At 33.8% G+C, this 10,911-nt stretch overlaps 1 protein-coding gene across 1 annotated transcript; it reads right to left on the bottom strand.

Annotated features, from left to right (window-relative positions):
* Positions 1–408: 408 nt before the first annotated feature.
* Positions 409–6,111, bottom strand: LOC141666770 (katanin p60 ATPase-containing subunit A1). Its single transcript, XM_074472950.1, has 7 exons — positions 5,899–6,111; positions 4,897–5,374; positions 4,353–4,550; positions 3,498–3,742; positions 1,895–2,053; positions 1,687–1,774; positions 409–951 (listed from the first exon to the last, which is right to left on the bottom strand). Exons 1-7 carry the CDS (start codon positions 6,015–6,017, stop codon positions 670–672), a joined length of 1,569 nt encoding a protein of 522 aa, XP_074329051.1. The 5' UTR covers positions 6,018–6,111; the 3' UTR covers positions 409–669.
* Positions 6,112–10,911: the final 4,800 nt, after the last annotated feature.

Here is a 10,911-nt window from a genome sequence, read left to right on the forward strand (position 1 = left end):
TAAACTGATTGAAACAAAGAATAACCATTTCCTTAAAATAAACAGGATGAGAATTCTCTTTTTGAACGGATAAAGAGGTAAGAGACCCTGATTTGTTTAAGACGCAAGCCTAATTTGTCACAGATATGTGACGTGAAATGAACATCCCAATAATGATGAAATATGATGATACTGTTACTAGTGGCGTCTTCAATGGGTATTTTGGGCCTTGAATCCCACCTAAAAAACATACTTCGGAAAAGGACGAGATAAGGGCTCTTCATAAGTATTTTGGGCAATAAAAAACATGCATTCTGGGAAAATTTTCCAAATTATAAGACGCCTAGCAACTGTTGTAGGCTACAAGAACTACTGTCTATTTGAATGAACCCGATACGAGCTCAATAAATAATGCATGCATTGTCAAAATAAACGAAGCAAGCAAATTTCATAATCATAGTCTGAATCCGGAGGTTTGTAATGTACAACAATATGATGCATGCCTTGAGGATCAACTGTAAAACTGCTGTCAAAGTGCACTAATGTGTGAATTGTCTTCTGTCAACTTACTGTATGAGCTCGACACGAATTGAAAAATTACAACTTTTTCATGATCTTACAATGTATTGGAAGTTGGAAGAAACCCTCAAATATGATGCGAGTACTATAGAGAAACCACTTGTTCTCCCTCTACGCAGATCCAAATTCTGCAAACCACTTTTCATGTTTCTCTATATCAGCTGCAGAAACGCTTGGCTGAACCTTGGCTATGGCTTCTTCAAAATCACACATCGCTACAGGGTCTTTAGAAATCTCCTCTTTAGACATATTCTTGATTTGGTCACGAGTCTTTCCTGCTATCTTACGTCTCATGCCATTCATGGAAGCATCCCGACACACGTTCGTCAAATCATCTCCACTGTACCCCTCTGTTCGACGAGCCACTTCATTAATATCAACATCAGAAGCGACCTGATATTAATGGGCAAAGCTAGTTTAGATAAAAAAAAATAGGAAGATATTTCTCTTTTAATACTATTTCTGAATATCAAGGACTAGACTGACAACTATGGTTAGTTCAAAAGATATCAGAACAAAACATTAGAGTCCACATTTCACGATGTCACTGGTGATGCAAAATTCATGACCTGTCGGGATAAATAGATTAGTTTCATATTTCATCTGCAAAATTATGAAAACCATTTCAAACATATCAACAACGGGAATAAACAGACTTAAGCACTTCATTCCAAACAAAAATCAGTTTCCAAACAAATGATGCATCTTCAGATTGGTTTCAAAATATAGCATTGGAATAACTAATATCAACTTTATCTCACACCTTTTACAAAGAGCACTGACATCAATATCAGGAAATCAGTACCAGCCAATCCATATTAAGGGATATGATGAGAAAAGGGTTTATGAAATCTGATCAGGGGATGGCAAAAACAAACAAATGTTACCAATCATAGAAGCAAAATAAGATTGTCTATTGTAGCAATAACACAAAGCTGAAAAGATTTGATGAAAGTAACATTGTTGGTTTTTCCAAGAGTACTTAAAACTGGCACAAAGTATTATGCTTATTTCTGAATTATATTACATGGAGAAAGGCAAGGTGATGATAGATGACAAACCAAACATTTTTAAAAGATATAAGCGTAGTAGGAATAACAGATTTAGCATGCGGCAAAAGCTGCCTACCTCAACCGTTTTCAAATTAATCTTTATAAGCTCCTTACGGCTCTCAGCATCAGGAAGAGGAATGTATATACGTTTTTCGAGCCGCCTCCTACATGGTAGTAATGAACTATTTAAAACAACATTGTCTCACTGATTCTGGGAGGTTTCTACTTTCTAGGACTAATAAGATTAGAAGAAACATATGAACAAATCTTTTACAGGACCCAACCTTAACGCCTCATCTATGTCCCACGGAAAATTAGTAGCTGCCAAAACCATCACTATCTTGCGACTGCCATCTTCATTAGTGCCTGTATTGCTTGCCCCATCTACCTGTACTAAAAGTTCAGATTTTACCCTTCTAGATGATTCATGCTCCCCTGAAGCCCTGGAACAAACATATTGTAATTCAGATCATGTATAAGAGTATACATTTGACACACCACAGCCTAAAAAGAGTGAGCCACAACTATTACAATATATATAAAGTGGAGGTAGAGGATCACATGTTTACCAAGTTTTGATAAGAAAATATGTTCTCTGATCTGTAGCCTAAGTTTTAACCTCAACAATGTACTCTGCATTAATTAGTTCATCAGTAGGTGTTACACACCACACAGTTACAGACTTGATGCCTTGGTACAATAAACATGAAACTTCGAATCTATTTTTACCCACTACTAATATGGTAATGTCTTGATTTGCTCAGAGAACAAGCAAACACAGCTCATGCTAGAGAAGGCTTGGTCCAGCCACAATAATGAATATTGTTTAGTTGATTTACTGATACAAGCTTTATACCCGTGCAATGCACGGAAAACCTATTAATATTTTTTTAAAAAATCTGTATTTTTTATTTTACTTGAATGTCATTTATTTGCCTAAGCGTTTTATCTGTATTTTAGTTAGTTAGACTCATTTTTAAATGTTTTAATTATAATTTTCGTTTATGGTTGTCTTAGTTTGGTTTGGAGTTACGATTGTAATCTAGTATTAGTTTTTCTAATAATAACTATTGAAAGTTATTATTATAATAATTATTTTTTGTGTTTGTTCTTATATTTTTTCTTTCATTTTTTATGTTATGGGAAGATTTGGTTATTATTAAAAAATTAATTTTTTGTTTGGGTATTTGATTCACCTGTGGATTTTGACATGGTTTTGCAGTTTTGTGTCATAATTTCTAAACCCGTGTTTTTGTTAGTATGTGCTCACAAGTGTTTTTGGAGAAAAAACAAAAATATAATAAAATATGTGGGGTAAGTGACGACCACGCCAAAATAATCATAATTACCATACCACATTAAATGCTGTACTCAAATTATATATAAGGATATAATTTTGAGAGCTCTTGGTACTAGGCTTGCTATCGAAAATAATCTGACGTAGCTTTATCACATTCCACACACATCAACTGAGGATGGGTTATTTTTCTTCCCAAAGTTATACTCCTCTATACTATATTGCCGGCCTTTAAGTTCAGAAATATTTTGCTGTCTAACTTGAGTGTTTTAGCTAGTTGCTCCTTTGATTTCTCCCATCTTTCCCAACAATGTGAAAATATTAACAAAAAACAGAGTTGGCGATAGCCTATTGCAGGAAACTGCAAACAAAAGAATTGATAATCCTTCTCAAGAACCACAATGACAGAAGTAACTCATCTGGAGGTGCAAGTACAATTTATTTCATAATAATAAGTTGCAAAATTATATAACTTGATTCCCAAGTCCAAATTTGGCTTAGGCAGAATGAGAAACATAGTTGAGTCAACTTGCATAAATTTAGCATAGTATTGACTCGTGCATTTAAAGACTGGAGTCATGTTTTCTTACCCTCTTGAATTGCAGAGAGAATCAATCTCGTCAATGAATATAGTGCTTGGTGCATATGCTCTTGCAAGATCAAACAAGCACCGAACCATGCGCTCACTCTCTCCTCGCCACTTCGAAGCAAGGGTAGCAGAAGAAACATTGAAAAACGTCGTTCCACACTCTGTAGCAACAGCTTTGGCCAGGAGTGTTTTCCCAGTACCTGGGGGGCCAAACATAAGAACACCTTTCCATGGCCTTCTAATTCCCTGCAAGTAAATATATTTATCACATTATGCTCTGGTTACTACATGGCTACAGATATGCACAATCTCTTCGATATATAATTATCCTGAACTAAAACGATGTTATCTATCTGGACTCATAATCAAATTTGAGATCAGTAACTGAAAATACAGAATTGAAGACACTCGCAAATAGTGGCGTGTGTAGCCATGTATATCATCTTGTTATATTGTCAAATAGGATGCAGAATGTATGATAATATCTGATAGAGTCATAGAGGTAACTTTCGTGGTCAAAATATGTATACAGATTCAAGAAATAATCGATAACTACAGTACATGTGACAGTGAAACATAAAAAGAAAACGAGTTAAAGAGAGAACATGACATTTCTCAGAGAAAGGAAAGAGGTATACATATAGAAGTGATAAATAAAGTAACTGACGAAGCACATGGGCTGCACAAGCAAGTTGCGACCCATCCCAGTATCCTCATAGTAACTACACCTCTGTCCCATTTATGTCAGCCTTATTCTTTTTGCACCCATGAGAGAGGTAATACTACATAGTATGTGCAGAAAACATGTGGCTCGTCCAGATTGGTACGAAGGGAGTATTTAACGTCCAAATTATACCTGAAAATATTCAGGCATCAGCAAGGGAAGAACCACAGCTTCTTCCAGAAGTCTTTTTGCTTCACTCAGCCCTGCAACATCATCCCATTTAACTCCAGGGGTATTTTCTAATACATCCCTTTCAAGCATTGCAGCTAAGTCCTGATCAGGCCCTTCATACACTCCACGCTTTGATTTACCATCTTCAGAATCACCATTCTGAAATTGGTAATAGAATGTCAGTGGATGATCCAAATTTCCTAATTTGTGAGCTCTAAATAATGCACTTTTCTGTAGTCAAGGTCTCAAGCGAATAAAAGAATATTTAACAACTTTATATCTTAGAAAACTGTGAATCCCTCTGTTCTTCATAGGAACAAGTTTGTTCACAGAATCGAAAAGATGCTTGCATGCGATGATTCGTTGGTCATGAAATAAAGGCATCAATTACAGAATATTAAATTCAGATGAGTGAACAGGAGAGTTTAACCTAGCATTACATTTAAAACCAAGAGGAGTGAACATTGGAACAAGTATAACAATCATCTTACAAGTGCAAACTCACCACAGAATCTGCCTTCCCAGAAGTAGACTTCCCTGATCCATTGCCTTTCCTCCCAGTAGTAGTAGTGGACCTCGCTCCTGAATTAGCCCTATTAGAACCAGCCTTTGCTCCACGACCAGTAGTTCCACTTCTTGTAGGGCCACGATCCCAATTATCGTCTTGACTTGACTTTCTCATCCCCACTTGACTAGCTCTAGTTGATCTTCTACTTGCCGTGTCCCGACTAGGAGGTCTCCATACATCAGGATCATCTATGGAAGGAGCCCCAGAAGAAGTGGGATACTCGTCTAGTGGTTGAAACACAAATGACGACTTGGTTGAAATTGGGGGTGAAGAAGGCCGTCTACCCATCCGAGTGTCCTTAAAAGCATTTCGCTTTGTATCCAATTGCTTAACAATCTCACTTTCTTCTAATAGAGCTTTCTTTACATTCATCCACTTTGAACGAATAAGTGGGTCATCAAGTGTAGTTAAATGCCTAAACCATAACAAAATGAACAAAAATCTTCACACAAACCTTAAAGCCAATATGCTACACAACAAATTTTATAAAATTTTCAAAAAGAATACATGACAATTTCCTCATTTACCAAGTAGATCACATAAGTAGTAACTACAAAAACAATCGCTACCAACTTCTAAGATTTAACGACATAAAGGAGGTACCTTTAGTTGAAAATGTTGAGAAAAAATCATTCTAGAAATCATCAAAGTTTAAGTACACGTAGTGTGCATATGCATCTTATAAATCCCCTACTTTCTCGGAAAATGTGAGCTTAAATTATGCATTGCAAGCCTAAAATTCTCCTAAAGTTTGCTAAGTTACATTTCAATTAAAATTATTTTGCCTCAGAGCAAAATTCCCAAATTATACAACAAATTACAAAGCACATATAGTATGCATATATCCACAGAGAGAGAGGGGGAGAGGGAGAGGGAGAGGGAGGGAGGGAGGGAGAGAGAGAGAGAGAGAGAGAGAGAGAGAGAGAGAGAGAGAGAGACCTGTTGATCTGAGCAATGACACCATCAAAGAAGATAATGGAAGTGTCATAAACACCTTCAATTGCATATTCTCTGGCTAGTTTTAAATGATCTTGCAATCCAGTAAGCGTACCCGCCATCCCAATTTCTAGGGTTTTCGAATCAGAGAGATATTTGGGGTACACGCTTTTTAGTTTTAGCTACCATTCAGTACCAGCAGGTGTGAATTGAAATTTGACGGACACGTTTAGACGGAAAATAAAGAAATGGGGCAATATGAAGTAATTTGACGATATTACCCCTGCACGTTTTGTGGTGTTAACTTGTTATATTAACCTTGGTAAATTGTTGGGTCTGCCTGAGATGGATATTAGTCAGTTGCAAACGGGGCTGTAAACGCCGTTAAAAGTGAAGGATGAAAGTGGGGAAGATTTTTTTTAAGACAAAAATTAAAGGTTTTTTAAATGAAGTAAAAGTTCAAGTTTTCACACGTATGTATATTTATTAGGGTTAATTGTGTATTAACTATATTTCAAAAATAAATTTGTACCAGAATTTTGGAAAATTTAGTTTACACATTTATACTTCAATTTTATGATTCATTATGTACCTTTTTTTAGAATTTTGTTGAATTGGGTAGGGTTAAATCGGAAATTTAATAATATATTTAATCAAAATAAAATTTAACTTGTTCAAATATTATCAAAAATTGTATACTATTTTATATCAACTATAAAATAATATTTTTTTTAATTTTCAAATAGCAATATTAATTTTACGTTCGATTTTCATTTTTTAGTATCAATTTCAAAATTTTATTACTCTACTTAATTAAATTTAATTATATAATCAAAATTAATTATTAAAATTTTTTTTGTAGAATTACAAAATACTAGCATTAATAATATAAAATAAAATCAAAACTGAAATTACTATTATCATTTAAAAAATTAAAAACTTCAAATTTTGTATCAAATTTAATTTTTTTTTAAAAGATATAAAATTAATTTACTTAATATTTTTGCTGAATTCTCGATTTTACCCCTACTCAATTCAACAAAATTCTAAAAAGGGGTGCATAATTAATCTCAAAGTTAAAGTGTAGGGGTGCAAATTGAATTCCCCAAAATTCTAGTACAAATATATTTTTGAAATAAAGTAGTAGAGTGCAAAATACAATTAATCATATTTATTAACCTAAAACACTTCCAAATCTGATTCTATGGTAAAGTGACCTCGTTAAGTTCAAAAATCTCACGGGACCTACACTTTAAAAAGCATTTCATCTGTATAGTATTATATTCTTCTATAGACAACATTTAGATAAAATTTATAAGACATTTTATTCTTTTATTGAATGACAAGCTTACTAATGTGTTTAAAAATTAAATTTAAAAATATTGTTGGTAGAAAATGAACCCAAGTCTCTTGAATTCACCTGTTAATCTTCATATCATAACACCATATTGTCACATGTGTTTTTTATCATACACATATTATGTGAATGTCATAAATAATGAACATTTTATTTAAATTCAAACATAATTATTAAAATATGTGTAGAGTTAATTTTAAAATTTTGAATTAAAGATATAAAACTAATTATAGCACATAAACGGATCATTACTCTATTTATTAAACAATTTTTAATTTACAAAATATATCCTGTATTTTTTTTATATAAATTTTTTATTATAAAAAGCAAATAAATTGAACATATAATTATTTTTTCTAAAAAATATAGAAAAAAGAATCACTTAAATGATTATTCTACATGTGTACTAAATATTTAAATATGTTGGAATTATAAATAGTCAACGTATTTCGATTTATTTTGGAATTAGAAATCATAACTTGACCCATTTTTCAAGAAATAGTCAAACTTTGACTATGTGATCCAGCCGAAAATATATCTTCATTGTCTAGATTTTGAAAATTTAAATTACGAGTTTGACGAGTACATCTTATCAATAAGGCAAAATTTTGTAATTTTTTTTATTAATAAAAATTAATGTGTTATGGGTTTTTATATGATAAAGTCAATTGATTATATATATTTATGTGTGTGTCTCTCTCACTCACTCTCTCTCTCTATATTTATATATTTATATATTTATATATTTATATATTTATATATTTATATATTTATATATTTATATATATATAGACATTTACTCAAATGAGAACCCCCACTATTGTGAGAATTGAGATCTAATCTCAACCATACAATTTATATCCCTAAATTAAATCACAACCACCCAATTTTATATTTTAAATTTATTATATTTCACCAACCTGCATCACCACCCACCCGCTGCATTCTCTCGCAGCTCCACTCCAGGCCAGTCGCCGGCTCCCCCTCCCTCCTCCCTCCTCCCTCTCTTTCTCTCTCCCTCTCTCACTCTCTTCCTTTCAAATCTATCTCCTTCTGCCACCTGAAACTCCGGCGATACATTTTCGTCGCCTCTACCATCAAGAACACCTCCACTCATCCATTGAATCAGGCTCGAATTGCAAACGCCAATTAAACCCAAATTTAATGTTACAATTAAATCGTCGAAGACATAGAAGATGAAAGAGTCACGTACAAAAGTCCTATAGTCGATTGAGACACCATTAAAGCTCTGCTCAAGCTCGAAACGAAAGCGATTTGGTGATTTTTCATTCAGATCTGATAATTTTTAGTTTTCATATTAAAGTGCTTTTCTGGTCGATTCCGGTGATTTTTCTTATCTGATGGTCGGAATATGGTCGAATTGGTGATGGGTGATGTTATTGTGGCGGTGAAAATTGCAAGCAGTGGTTGGATGGTTTAATATTTTGATTTTATTGTTGATCGGTGGTGATTAATGATAATTTTTTGATGATGTGGTGGTTATTATGTTGGTATAATGGTCGAAGCGGTGGCCGTGATCGGATCTGGTTAAAAAGGAGAGTGACCGAATATAGTGATTTTTTATTTCCAGTGGTGATTTTCTGTTTTGCAGGTGGTCGGATGCGATGATTTTTGATTTTCCGGTGGTGATTTTATTTTTGATGGTGGTGATATTCTGGTGGTGGGATGAGGTGGTGGTGGTCGTCGTAAATGGTTGTTGCCGGTGGTTGGGGTGGTGGTGGGTCATGATAAGTAAAAAGATTATGACGGAGGATGTGATGGTTGGAGATGATAATGAGATTAAAAATGAGTGGTCCAGATTAAAAGTAGATTTAATTTTGTGTGGTGGAGATTAAATCTCATATCTCACCATAAAAAAAGTTCTCATTGGAGTAAGACCCCATATATATATAGGGAGTTGCTCAAATGAGAACCCACATTATTGGTGAGAACTGAGATCTAATCTCAGCCACACATTTTTATTCCCAAATTAAATCACAACCACACGCTTTAAATTTTTATCTTATATTAATCTTTCATCCACCTCCATACCCACCCCTACCACCACCCACCCACTTCCACCACCAACCCACCACCATCACCGCACCATCGCCACCCACCACCACCACCGCGCAATAACCGCCACTACTGGAAAATACCATATCTGTTGTTCTCGCTCTCACTCTCTCACTCTCTCTCTCTCACTCTCTCTCTCTCTCTCTCTATCTATCTATCTCTCTCCCTCTCTCTCTCTATCTATCTCTCTCCCTCTCTCTCTCTCTTTCAATCTCCCCAGAAGCCTCTTATCAGATTCACCTCGCCGGATCCTATTCATCCTTATCCTCTCCGCTTTTCTGGATTCGAAACTTTTCCGGTTGAATAACCGTTTGCCTCCGACTAAGCAACTGGAGCTCATTGTTTTTCCGGCGATTGTGCTTCCCTGATTAGAATAGTTTTGATTTCATACCAGGTAGTGATTATTCATTTTTGCTCATTTCCGTGAATTTTATTTTGTAATTAGTGATTTTTAGATTTGGTGCGTTTGTTGATGGTGGTGGTGGTGGTCGTGATTTGGTGGTGGTTAGTGATCATTGTTAAGATTTATAATTAAATCTAGTGATTATTATTATGATGTTGATGATCGGAGTTGATAAATTGAGCTGGTGGTTGGATATTGTAGGTAAAAAAGTGTCTGGATGTGGTAAATTTTATTTTTCGGTAGTGATTTTTTTTTACCGGTGGCTATGTGGTGCTTTTTGTGTTTCCGGTGGTGATTTTTCATTTTTCAGTGGTGATTTTTTATATTCCGGTGGTGTTTTTTTAATTTGACGGTGGTGATTTTATGTTTGCCGGTGGTGATTTTCCGGTGATCGCCGGAGGTAGTGGTGGTCACCGGCGGTGGTGGTGGCCGGAAATGGTGGTTGCCGGTAATGGTTGATGATAAGTAGAAAGAAGATAGAAGAGATAATGGTTGGAGAAGATGATGGGATTTAAAATGAATGGTGTAGATTAAAAATATATTTAAATTTTTATGGCTGAGATTAGATCTCATATCTCACCAAAAAAAGTTATCAATGGAGTAAGACCCTATATATATATATATTATCAACTGACTATTGTAGCATTTAATTTAATTCATTTTATGCTATTTAAAATAAAATATTATATTAGTCGATAATCGAAAGGATTTATAAAATTTTATCGAACTGAATAATATTTAATTTTAGGAAATTTATATATACAATGTTATCAAATTATTATAAGAAGAATAATTAGAATCATAAACGAAGAAACTTGAAAATGATTTGAATGACAATATTAGTACAATTTTTCTTCATTTTTTGTGAAAAAAACACGTGAATATCAAATATTAGTCTTTACAATATATAAATTATTTTAGGTCGCAGTCGTGATTCATGCTCGTTTGAGTAAAATTAGATATGGATTGTTTGTTCGTGCTACTGCGACTCTAATGTATAAATAATTATAGTTTATTTATTAAAACATTTCAATTTTTGAACAATTATAAATGTAATAATGATTTGACATTTACATAAATACGATAATTAACTTATAAATAAACGAGAATAACATAATTCACTTAAAAATATGACAAACAATATTTACATACATACACACGTATATATTACTTTATCTTT

This window comes from Apium graveolens, chromosome 6 (assembly GCF_009905375.1).
Source record: "Apium graveolens cultivar Ventura chromosome 6, ASM990537v1, whole genome shotgun sequence".
Classification (NCBI taxonomy): Eukaryota; Viridiplantae; Streptophyta; class Magnoliopsida; order Apiales; family Apiaceae; genus Apium; species Apium graveolens.